At 54.5% G+C, this 12,706-nt stretch overlaps 1 protein-coding gene across 1 annotated transcript in view; it reads left to right on the top strand.

Moving 5' to 3' along the window:
• CACNA1I (calcium voltage-gated channel subunit alpha1 I) overlaps positions 1-12,706 on the top strand; it is a 97,837-nt gene that overhangs the window by 22,886 nt on the left and 62,245 nt on the right. The window contains exon 3 of the mRNA XM_045554862.1: positions 193-326. Coding sequence (XP_045410818.1) covers positions 193-326 — 134 coding nt within the window. The remainder of the gene's footprint in view (positions 1-192; positions 327-12,706) is intronic.

The following is a 12,706-nucleotide window of genomic DNA, read 5'->3' as shown; positions in this document are numbered from 1 at the left end:
CTGGGCCACAGTCTTCTCATCTGTGATGTGCCTGCTTTGGACCAAGGTCCCTGAGGTTCTCTTCCTGCCCGGGAGGAGTTTTCAGGTCTTTCCTGGGCCCCTTGAGTCCCTACCCCACACTGTGGCTCTGACCCCTGGGTCTTGCTCTGCAGCCTCACCCTGTCCCTTGCTTCTTCCCTCCTGCCTCTGCAGGTGTTTGATGACTTCATCTTCATCTTCTTTGCCATGGAGATGGTGCTCAAGATGGTGGCCCTGGGCATTTTTGGCAAGAAATGCTACCTTGGGGACACATGGAACCGCCTGGATTTCTTCATTGTCATGGCAGGGTAGGTGGTGCCCATCAGACAAGGCCATGATTTAGGTGCACCATGGGGTATCTTGGCGATGACGATGAAGCTGTGTGGTGAAGTGGGGCCCTCCTGGACCCCTGGGCTGGGAGGAGTGTCCATTTGCTGAGTGGCCGGACAGACAGACGTTCCTTCCCCTATTCTTTGGTAAGTCACGTGTCCTCCCGCACTGCCAGCTGACACTGGGTTTATGATATGCTAATTAACTGTATGACCTCGAGAATAACCTCTCTAAGCCTTTGTTCCTCATCTGTAAAATGGGAATAATAGTAGTAGCTACATCAAAGTGAGCACCCAATAAATGTTAGCTATTATTATTATTATTATCATCCTAGATCTGCAGTCCCCAACCTCCCAGGCAACAGCCTGGTGCCGGCCCGTGGCCTGTTAGGAACCGGGCAGTGGATCACCGCCTGGGCTCCATCTCCCACCTCCCCACCCCCTAGTCCATGGAAAAATTGCCTTCCATGAAACCGGTCCCTGGTGCCAAAAATGTTGGGGACCGCTGTCCTAGATCGTTCGTGCAGTCAGAGGTCAAGCACAGACCCAAGCATGTCTGGCTCCAAACTGGTTCTTTCTACCAAGACACAAGCTACACTCAGGGAGAGGCCAGGTTACAACTTGGTCCATCTGGAGCAGCTTGAATCCTGCCCTGTGTCTTGTTCCTGCTTTCCTGGGTCAGACCCATGCACGCATTCCTCCACCAGCCGGGGCTGGACGGGCTCCCGCGGAGTGTCAGCGCTGTCCTAGGCTCGGGGGGCTGGGGGTGGGCAGACCAGACACACGCCCGGCCCGCGCTGCAGTCTAGCGCAGCACCCACGGCTCTGTTGGAGGCTGTGTCCTCACGCACAGGGCAGAGGCTCCGGGCAGGCAGTGCGGTTTGCTGGGAACATTTACCACAGGGGCCTGACTGAGCCAGGTGGCCCCCCTGGGCCTGAGGGCTTTCCTGAGGAGGTGCCACACAAGAGCTGAAGGACAGGGAGGCAGGAAGCTGCCCAGGGCTGGGTCAGCAGGGCAGAGGTGAGGAAAGGGACAAGGCGGGGGGTTGCGAGTGTGTGCATGTGTGTGAGTGTGTGTGTGCAAGTGTGTGACAGTGTGTGTGCAAGTGTGAGCGCGCGAGTGTACCTGTGTGCATAATGCCGCTGAGGAGGCCTGGCCTTCTCGATAAAGCTGAGATGAAGATGGTGCAGGGTAGACGGTCGGGACATGGAGCATCCCACCAAGTAAGTGCTGAACCCCACGGATAGTTCTGTGACCCCGCTGTGGACAGTTAATTAGCCCACACCAGAAGTTGCGCTGGTTTCTCGGGCCCCAGGCACCTCTTTGTCAAGTTCTCCATTCTCGTTCTCATTCTAGTTTGGCGGGAGAACTTCCATAAGTAGTTTTTTTTAAAGAAAACGTGTTTGGATAGTGTCATTTCCCAGTCTTGCCTGTCCAAACACATGCTCCTTGGGTCACGTGTGAGGGACAGTTTATTTGTCTGTGGCTGCAGAGTCATAATTTCTCCCCCTGGGAGCCCTGCGTACTTTGTGCCGCTCAAACCCATTGCCCGCGAGTCCCGCACAGAGAATTCTTCTTTCTTGGAAGATAAGCAGCTTTTTCCCAGCTAGAAGCTTGTGGGGTTCTCTGTTGACCTTCAGAATTCAGACCTTTCTCCAGGGCGGACCTGGGTGGGCCACGACAGAGTTCAAGACTCAGACGTTACTTCCGCTCAGAAAAAAGTTTTTATTCTTTCTTTGCTTGTGCCCATTCTTCTCCGCTCTCTCCTGGAATTCTCATTAAATATCTGCTTCTCTCCTTAATCTTTCCTCCACATCGTTCCTCTTTTCTCTCACAGATCTCCTCTGTCCCATGACAGAATCCCTTGGCGTGGTCTTCTGAATCGCGAGTGGGCTTTTTGTGGGAAAGCGATGTCCTTGCCCTGCTTACCGGCCCACGGAATCAGCCACTTCCTCTGTGTCTTTTTAACTCCCAAGAATGCTCCTTGTTCTGGGCTGTCTTATTTTCCAGAGCACCTTGTGCCTGGTCTTGTTTTATGGATGCAATATTCACCCGAAACTCCTTGTGGGTAACAGTGAGGCTTCTTCAAAGTCCTCTTCTGATCCTGGAGGTGACATTATGTCAGAGTATAATTCCTAAACGATAAAACAAATGACCCTCGTACAAATCTTAAATTGAGCATGTATCACAGATTTATTCAAGTCATTCAGGAGGAGGGACCCAGCGGGATGGTAATCAGCAGAATCAGGAAAACAGGCACTGGGGAAAGAATGTGGGATGAGACCACTGAGGCTGGAACCAAAGCTGGTTAACCATAACCTTTGGGGTTATCTTTGCTACTGGGCAGAAGTCTTGTACATCTCTGCCAGATAAAATTCTACAAGTTAACGTGTAATTTCACAGCATCCAGACCTTTATTTAACAAAAAATAGTGAATCAAACAAAGCTGTACTCCCCTAGATAATTAAATAATCTTTAGACGGGTCTGTTAAATTATGCTCCAAAATGACATTGTGAGAAATACTGCCCTCCCTTTGCTGAATTTCCAAGTTCTAGGCTAATGTTTCCTAACTCCTGTTTAGGGAAGTCCTTTGTTCTGCTGGCTCCGCTCCCGGCCTCCCTTGAGTGCCCCCACCCTGCCCTTTTGACTTGAAGCATCTCCAGTATTGCTTAGCGATTCCCTCCTGTCTGCTCATATTTATAAATAAAGATGATGAAGATCTAAGCTAGCAGAGTGGGGAGCTGGCCTGGCTCCAGCATCGTGGCAAGGTCTTGGTTTGCCATCTTTGCTTGGTCCTTGGGATAGGGGTGCGATGGGGCGGGGTATGCAGGCCAGCATCCTCCGGAGTTCAGGAAGGGCTGGACCTGGGGCTGACATGCAACATGTACTGTCACACAGGGCCCCATGCTTGGGTTCATGCTCTGCCATCACTGTTTTGAACGTCTTAGTTATTTGCAAACAAGGGGCCCTGCATTTCCCTTTTGCGCTGGGCCCCACAATGACATAGCTGGTCCTAGCTGGGGTCAGGTTCAATGCAGTCATGAACACTCACATGCCCGGCTCTGTGCTGGATGTGGGGACTCGGTGAACCAGACCTGCCCCTGTCCTCAAGGTCATCTCCATCCCTTGTGCCTAGCGACAGCGTGGGCGGAGAGGGCAGGACGGAAAGTCACAGCCCTGGGCTCCAGAGCCCAGCCCTCCAGTCCCACCCCCACCTGGGACCCGTCCCCATAGCCACCTGGGCTTGGTGCTATAAATGTTGTTTGCAGAGTAACAGGCCTGACATCCCAGGGATGCTTCCTCCCTTCCTGCCACTCCGCTTCCCCAAATTACTGGCTCTTTCTTCAAGCTATGGAGAGAGACATAGAACCTCTGAGTTGGAAGGTTGCTTAGAGGTCACGGCCTTCACCTCCACAGCCAGTGTAACTATCATGGCAGGCTCACTTGAGACCAGAGGCCAGCCCTGCTTGGGTGCTGCCACGGCAGGAACTCAGCACCTCATGGGGCAGCCAGTCTCAGCCTGGGATGGCCTAATGTGCTGGAAAGCTCCTTCCTTCACTGAGCTGAAATTTGTCTTCCTGTGGCTTCCACCTGAAAGTACCAGTCATTCAATTATTCACTCATAAAATCAACATTTATTGAGCATCTACTACATACCAGGCCTTGTGCTGGGCAGTGGGGACATGAAGGTGAACAAGGCAGATGCTCTTCTTGATTTCTTGAGCTCACGGTTTGAAAAACAGATATAAAGCAGATCCTCACAGCTAAATTCCCAGTTGGGATCCAGGCTGTTGCAAAGAAGTGTACAGGCCCATGAGTCATGGACTAGGGACCTGATTCTGATTGGGGAGTCAGCGTTTGCTGCCCTGAGGGAGAGACCTGGGGGCATAAGAGCTGGCCAGAGGTGGGGAAAGGGGATCTCAGGTAAGGGGCAGCATGCAGGAGGCCTGGGGGGGCGTGTTTGAGGAAGGGGGAGGGGAGCAGAGAGGAATGTTGGAGCCCAAGGGTAGGTGCCAAGAGATGAGGCCAGAGAGGGGGCAGGGGCTTGATCACACGGGGAGGGCCTGGAGGATGTGGGGAGGGTGGCTCCTGTCCTCCCTGAGTGTCCCCTTCCAGATGAAATGTCCCCAGGCTTCCCACCATTTGTCAAAGGACAGCATGTCTAGAGGCCTCACCTACTGGACTTGCTTTGGGCTGTCTCTGTCCCTGGCTGGGGAGCAGGACCCCAACCTCCAAAGATGGCTTATGGGGTAGTGAGATTGGGCTACCCTTGCCCAGCGAAGTGTAGGATCCTGGTGACCTGTTGAGTGGCCGCACTCCCTGCCACCCCCAGGCCATATGCACCCCTCAAACCAGGTCTCTCCCACGCTGGAACTAAAAGTAGTGTGATTTTTTTTTAACCCAAATACCAAACTTTGCATTTCTTGCTATTAATTTCATCTTACAGTGGCCTCTGGGACTCCACTCCTTACATTTACTTCCTGTGCTTGTTCCGTCCGGGCCAGCGAGCCGGTGGCCCCTCACTAGAGACTCTTCCCGTGTGTGACAAAGCTCGGGAGTCATTTCTACCTGGGTATAGTTGAACCCACCTCCCTCTTATCACTTAAGCTACACTTTTCTGCCCGAGTCCAGTGAGGGGTCATGACATATCCAATTGTATTCCTGTTGGACTTGAGATATTCTTTATCTATCTCTCTCCCCTGGTGCATCATGCTGGTAATTCTACCGCCTCCGCCAACCAGCAACATGAAGTGGCCATTGCCACCTGTGGGGAGGAGCCTGGGTTCCTCTGCTAAAGTCTTCCCCAAGAATTCCAGTGCCCACCCTCTGGGTGAACCAGGGCTGGAGGGTGGGGCTGCAGGGACCTCTCCGGAACGAGGCTTGCCAAGGGCATGGTGGCGGGGGCGCTGCCTTGGATGGGTGCAGGGGACAGGAGCTGCCTGAAACCCGAAAGCCCTTGAAAGCTTCTGACGGTGACGGCACGGAGGGGTCTGGCGTGGAGAGTGGAGCAGCTGTGGGGTGGGTGTGTGCGGATCAGGAGTGGGCAATGTCCCCACTCCCCAGACATGTGCTTGGCCTTTCACCCCTTCCCCAAACTGCTGGCTCTCAGAGCTCCTCAAACTTCAGGGAGCAACAGGTTCACTGGGGCATGTGCTAAAATGCAGACTCCAGGCCTCAGCCCAGGGATCCGCACCCAGCAGCTGCAGCAGGGCCTAGGCTCTGCCTTTCAGGTGGCCCTGATGCAGGTGGCCTGTGGCTGCTCATGGAGACCCTGTAGTCCATTCGGCTGTCTCAGCAGGAGCCTAGAACGGCGGAGTCAAGATTCCCAGTTCTGGGAACCCCAGGAAGGGGCAGGGCGCGGGGAGGGTCCATCTTTCCACCTGCCTTAGGATCTGAGTAACTCATGACACAGAGAAGTACTTTGTGAACAGAACAGCGGGGGCTCCATATAAGAATTTCTATGATCATGAATAATATTAATAAAAATAGGAGTAACATCAATCAGTAACTCAGCACCTTGGCCAGGGGCTGGGAAGGAGGGGCTGGGCCAGGATTTATCGTCCCTGGACACCTCTCCGGAGTGCGAGCAGGGAAGAGCTTCCCCGCCCGGACTCTCACAGGCTCTTGGGAAGCAAGAAGTCGCTGACTGTTCCTCAGTGCTGGACTACAGCTTTCTGAAAAGATCAGGCAGACACGTGCCCTCTGTGGCTGCTGGCTGAGAGCTCTTTTTGTCCAGAGTGCTCCACCAGTGGGACTTTAGAAAGCAAAGGGCATTGACTCCTCTTAGGCCTCATCCAGGGTGTGATAAAAATAAGAATGTCGCGTGCTTGCCGAGTGCTCCCGTGGCCTGCTGCCACACACCACCTTGTTCACTCCTCAGACGAGCTCTGTGAGGGCTGTGGTAGGTTCCACTTCACAGGTGAGGCACCGGGACAGGGAGTGACTTACTGGAGGGCACAGCTGGTAGGGGGCAGAGCCAGGAGTTGAACCCAGGCAGCTTGGCTCCACCGGCTGGGATCGGGTCCTTGTTCTGTGTGACTCGCTTGGTGTATCTGTCAGGGATGCATTTGGCTGCAAGTAACAGAAAACCCAACCAACAGTGGCTCGAGAAAATCCTCAGTATTTTTTGTGATATAACACAAAGTTCTGGATACTGGCGAAAGCTCTGCAATGTGGGGGCTGACATCCTTGTGATTTTCCAGGCCTTTCTTTTATGGTCACAAGGCGGCTGCTGAAGTTGTGGGTGTTGTGTCTGAATTGAAGGCAGGAAGGAAGGGTGAAGAGAGACAGGGCATGTCCACTTGGATCAGGAAAACAAAATTTTTCCCCAAGATTCTCCCTTTCTTAACACATTTGGCTAGACTGGGTCTCATGGCCATGCTTAGCTGCAGCAAGGCGAGGAAAGTAGAAAACATCATTGATCTTGGCTCAATCAACCAAGCATTGTTCCCCAGGGTCAGGCAATATCAGGAGAGGAGAGAATGCATGGGTGGGCCACTCCAAGTCTGCCGCATTCCTCTCCTTGGGCCTCAGTTTATTTGTCTGCCCTCTGCCAAAGCTGTGGCTCTCCCACGGCTCCAAGCCCTGGTCACAGCCTCTGGAGCTCTGCCTGGGCTGGCCGCCAGGGCCTGTGCTGTGTCGAGAACAAGCTCCACAGAGGCCAATGCCTGCCAGCAGACCCTGCCATGGTCACAGGGGTCAGAAGGTCATCACTGGGGCTGTTTCCAGAAGCCTTTGGAGCTGGCCTCCCTCCTGCATGGCTCTAAGTGCACTATTGGTGGGTCAGGGAAGCATTCAAAGTGTCTGGAGGCCAAGGGCACCCTTCTGGACCTGTCACTGACTTTACACCCTGATTTGTCCTGGGCTTTACGGGTCTGCTTGCCCTGTGGACCTGCAGCTGTGAGGGCAGGGCTAAGGCCAGTCGTCCTCTGCAGTCCCCTGTGGGGAAGGCTCCATGACATGTTTATTTGCTGTCTGTTGTGCCCGGGCACTAAACCATGACATGTCTATTTGATGTCTGTTGCACCCAGGCACCAAAGACTTGGGGAGACGTATCTGGAGCTGTTTCCTAGAACCTGAGTTGATGCTGGGTGGGCGTGGAACAGGGAAGGTTCCAGTGGGAACCTCAGCATGAGTGTTTTTCTCGTTCACATATGGGGCAGGGTGGGAGAGAGGGTGATGGTCACTGAACAGGCCCGTTTTCCGGGAAGCAGGATGGTAGAGCCGTGGGGGGAAGTCATCACTGGGCCTCGGAGGAGCCAGACACAGTCAGTCATGAATCAGGTGGGACCCTCTCAGTTAAGTGAGACAGGAACGCCTCACCTGGTTTAAGTGAATCTACCATCTCTTACTGAACAGCCCAGCTGTCTCCAGCTTCAGGGCTTGCTGGCTCCAAGATGTTTCGCCAGACTGTGTGTCCTCCCATCCCACAGCTCTGCTGGTTCTGTGCTGACTTCCAGCCCCCGGTGGCAGGGTGGCGGCGGGCAGCTCTGGGCTCACAGCTGACCTCCCGGCTCTGAAAGGAGCCTTTCCTGTCCCTGTGGTTCAAACCAGTCTCGGAACTGAGTCTCCTTGGCTTGGCTTGGCTGGTGTGGAGCATGTGCTCATCCCTGAACCAATCACTGCAGGCAGCGTGTGCGGAGCTCGATTAGCCAGGCCTAGGTCAAGGTCCGCCCCCAGCAGGGCGTGAGGTCAGCCCCAGCTCATGGCCTGAGGGTGGGGAGGGTGGATGGGAGAGACCCAGGCCTGTTTCTCTTGGAACTAAAGTACTGACTGGGCTGGGCTCTGTCCATGGTGGTGATACAGCCTCGCAATCCCGGGAAGTCAAGGTTGTCAGCCCCATTTTGCAGATGAGGAAATGGAGGCTCAGAGAGATTAGCAGCCACAGGAGGTCAGTGGGCTTTGTGGGCCAGATCGGGGGCTGCTCAGGCATGGCTGCCCACAGAGCCCATGCTCACCTGCGACATGGCAGGGAGGGGGTTGTGCCTTTTCAGAGGCTGAAATATAGCTGTCGATTTGCCCCTGAGGACTTGGGAAGCCTCACTAGCTCTCAGAAAGCAGCGAGGTGAGTCCCCCGAGGGGGCATTTCCCCTAAGCTATGATAGAGTTAAAGTGTCTCACCCCACCCAGAGCCCCCTAACCAGTTCCCAGCCGCTGTGCCCACCTGCCGTGGTGCCAAGACTACTCTGGAGTAGTGGGGCTAAGTTTCATGGGAGGCAGACAGCATGGGGCACACTGGGGACATGGACTAAACAAAATTCGTTTTTTATCTGAAGTTCAAGTTTAATGGGGCATCGTGTATTTATCTGGCAGCTCTACCCAGAGATAAAGCCATTGGAGTAAAGTCACCTGAGTGGAGGCTTGGAGAAGGAAGGTCCAGGGTCTCCGGCCACTGAGGTCCCCAGAGCTGCCCTGGTTCCCACCCGCCTGGGGTCTCTCTTTGCAGCCCTTCTGTGAGTTTTGTGGCCAACTGAAATCCCCCTGCACTTTGAACTTGGTCTGCATTGGTTTCAGAGCGTCAGTCAAGTGGGCTTAATAACCTCTGTTCTTTGGTCTCATAGGATTTGTGTGAGGTTTTGGTGTGGGTGTTGCTGTGGTTTGAATGTGTGCCCCAAACTTCATGTGTTGGCAGCTGAATCCTCAGTGCAGCAGAGTTGAGAGGTGGGAGCTTTAAGAGGTGATGATGTCACCAGGGCTCTGCCCCCATGAAGGGATTAACGCCGTATCTCGGGAGTGGGCGCCAGATGAAAAGGGGACTTCAGTCCCTTTCCCCCTCCTTGCCCTTCTGCCTTCCTACATGGGATGACACAACAAGAAGAAGCCTCACCAGATACGGCCTCTTGGATCTTGGACTTCTCAGCCTCCAGAACCGTGAACCAAATTGCTTTCTTCTTTCTAAAAAAATAATAAATTACCCAGTCTCAGATATTCTGTTATAGCAGCAGAAAATGGAATAAGATGGTCTATTTGGGGTGCTATGACAAAATACCATAAACTGGGTAGCTTATAAACAACAGAAATTTATTTCTCACAGTTCTGGAGGCTGGGAAGTGCCGGCAGACTCAATGGTAGGGGCCCACTTCCTCCTAGCTGGGTCTTCTCTCTGAGTCCTCACATGAAGGAAGGGGCGAATGAGCTCCCTTTGGACTATTTTATAACAATGCTAATCTCATTCTTAAAATTTTTTTTTTTATCAGAGGCAGGGTCTCACTCTGTCTCCCAGGCTGGAGTGCAGCGGCACAATCAGATCACTGTCACCTCAAACTCCTTGGTTCAAGTGATCCTCCTGCCTCGGCCTCCCAGAGTGCTGGGGCTACAGGCGTGAGCCACCGCACCCAGCCTTTAATCTCATTGATCAGGGCTCTGCCCTCATGACCTAATCACCCACCAAAAGGGCCTCACTTCCTAATACCATCACCTTGGGGGTTAGGATTTCAACATACGAATTTTGGCGGGACACAAACATTCAGACCATAGCAATAGGTGAAATGGCCCATAAATCCTAAGGTGCTGGCCAAAGTCAAGGGTTAATGTTATTACTCCTTAATTTTCTCTATTATTTCCTCTGCCCCACCCCCACTGAACACCTACTATGTGCTAAGTGCCCGGATGTCGGCAAAGGCTGGTGGTCTAGTTATAAACCAACACAAGCCTGAGTCATCACAGAGCTGCCTCCTGACAGATGATCTGTGATTTCCAGCATCTCAGCTTCCCTTCCATTAGCTACATCTTAAATTACATTTTAAGAAAGCCCCCGTGGGCCCCTTGCAAAGATTGAGGAAACACCCTATTTTTATCAGCCACACACAGAAATCATCTCCTGGGCGGGGTATTTCCTGGAAAGATGTTGAATCTCAGTCATTTCTTGTTGCCTCTTGTCAGCTCCAAGCTTTTTTTCTGATCTTGTCCCTCAAGTTATTTGTTTGATGAGCTCACATCGGGAGTCCGCCTCCAAGTCAAGTGAGCCCTGGGACCCGCGGGGGCTCTGAGCCAGCCCCTACCCTAGGAGCAGGGACATGCACAGAGAGTGCCTCAGAGCTAGAGAGGCCCCCGGTAGAGGACCAGGGGACACAAGGCCAGAGAGCTCCACTCTGCCTGGGGGCGGGTCTAGAAAGGGAGTGGTGTGACTCGTGGGCGAGTGCGAACTGCAGTAACAGTTGAGGCTGGGATACAATAATAGCTCACGCTTACTTGGCTCCTGCTTGTGCCAGGCCGTGTTCTGGGCACAGAATCTGTATATGAGCATGTTTCAGTTCAGTGGCTCGCCCAGAGTCACATGGCGCACTAGCAGCGAGCCAGGATTGGAAACCAGCACCATGCTCCGACCTTCAGGCGACAGGGCCTCTGGGGTGCCAGTCCTGGTGCACGTGCTGCAGCGTGTGCTGGGCCTGCAGGCCGCCTGGCCAGCCGAGGGGGTGCTCGTGCGCCAGGGAGGCCGCGGGCCTTGCTGATGCCTGATGCCTGATGCCAGGGGCAGGGGGCGGGGCACACAGCTCTGGGGTCCCTTGATGCCTGGCTGCGAGACCTGGCCTCCCTGTGAGCCTCAGCTTCCTCATCTGCAGGCGGTACCATAATCTGCCCGTGGGAGGATTACCTGGGGGAAGGTGTAGAAAGCTCTTGGCCGGTGAGTGCTCAGGAAACCTTTCTAGACCAGCGAGGACTCTGAGTTGCAAGTGACAGAAACCCAATGTGAACGGGCCTGAGACCCAAAGGCTTGGCTCACGTAACTGGGAAGAACAGAGGGGAGATCTGGCATTCGGGTTTGGCAGGAGGGAGGGGCTCCAAATAGACAGTCACGATCCCACCTCTCTCTAGGTCGCACTGAGAATTTTGCCTTCGTTTGTGTTGGCAAAATTCTCAGGCCACCATGGAGGCAAGGTGGCCCTCAACACTCTGGGTTTCCAGGTGGTGGCTCAGCCAGGGACAGCACTTCTTCCCTGCGGTCCCAGCTAACGGGCTGTGGCCACGTGCCATCCTGGACCAGCCGGGCATCTGCCAGTTGACCCGGCCTGGGTCTCTGGGCCTCTCCCTGGAGCCAGGAGTGCTGGAGGGAGGCTGCTCAGTAGGAGTGAGGGGGATGTGCCCTGGAGAACAGAGGGCCACCCTCACTGCCCACTCCCGGCACGTCACGGCCCCTGCTCCAGCATGGCCACTCCGAGCCCCTCTCTCCGGAAGACAGCCTGGGGCTGAGTTCAGCCACTCTCCTCCTGGGGCAATTTCAGGATGGAACTGCTTGCTTTAAAGCAAAATTACTTACCTAATTAAGCGCCTGGGAGTTGGCAGGAGGTAGTAGGGGGTTCGTGTTGATTTTTTTTAGACTTTTATCACTGAAGCTGTGTGATAAAGTAACTGTGTAATTAGGAATTAATTTCTCACTCTTGTAAGTGATGTCTGATTTGAGGCCTGAGGGGAGTCAGCCCGGTGGTTACGCACCCACAGGGTGGCCTTCCTCACCTCCTCTTTTGGAGGGGGCCGGGGGTCCCGGTCGCCACAGCTGTTGTCCAGGGAGGAAAGAGGAGGACGGGAGGGAGATAGCTTCCTCCGTCCCGGGTGGGCTTCAGCAAAGATTGGGAAGCGTTGTTCATGCCAGACAGAGTCCCTGAGTGCCCACTGTGTGCCGGCACCAGGAAGAAGCTGGGTGTGGGGGGGAGAGGGACACACAGCTTCCCACAGCGCCTGCCCCACGTCACCTCGCCCCATGCGAGTGTCTCCTGCCCTGCCATGGTGCCACCCCACTCCCCTGCCCGAGGGCTTTCTCCAGCACCCCAGGGAGCTGTCCCTCACCCCTCAGCTGGTCAGTGGCGAATGCCCATCCTGTGCCTGTCCCTTGTCCAATCCTGAGGCTCCTCCGCACAGCCTCTCAGGGCTCCCCGGGGGGTTGGGCCCCAGTTGCTCACACGTAACACAATCGTTCACAGCCCTTCATGGGCTCTTCTCACTTCTGCCTCCCTCGCTGGGATCACCTCCCAGAGGAAGGACTGAGGTGTGAACGGCGTGTGGAGGAGCCAGAGCAGAGAGGGGTGGAAGGGCTTCATGGGGGAAGTGGTCTTGGAGGAAGGATGAGTGAGGAGAAAGGGCACTGTGCCAAGGAAAGGGGTCAAGAGGAAGATGTGTTTGGGGTGCTTGGGGGCCTGGCACGGCACTTAAGATGAGCCGAGGTTGGGGGGTGGACAGAGGCCAGATTGTGGAGGGCCTTGAACGCCGTGGCCGTGGGACTTGGACTTTATTCTAAGGGCAATGGGGAGCCATTGAGGGTTTTAAGTGGGGAGTGACACAGATCTGAGTTTTAGGAGGCTCCTGCTGACTGAGGAAGGGCTGTGCAGGAGGAAGCAGGAGACAGACCAGTCTGGAGGCTGTT

Source organism: Lemur catta, chromosome 6 (assembly GCF_020740605.2).
Source record: "Lemur catta isolate mLemCat1 chromosome 6, mLemCat1.pri, whole genome shotgun sequence".
NCBI lineage: Eukaryota > Metazoa > Chordata > Mammalia > Primates > Lemuridae > Lemur > Lemur catta.
The sequence above is the reverse complement of the archived record's forward strand: the minus strand, read 5'-3'. Positions and strand labels throughout refer to the sequence as shown.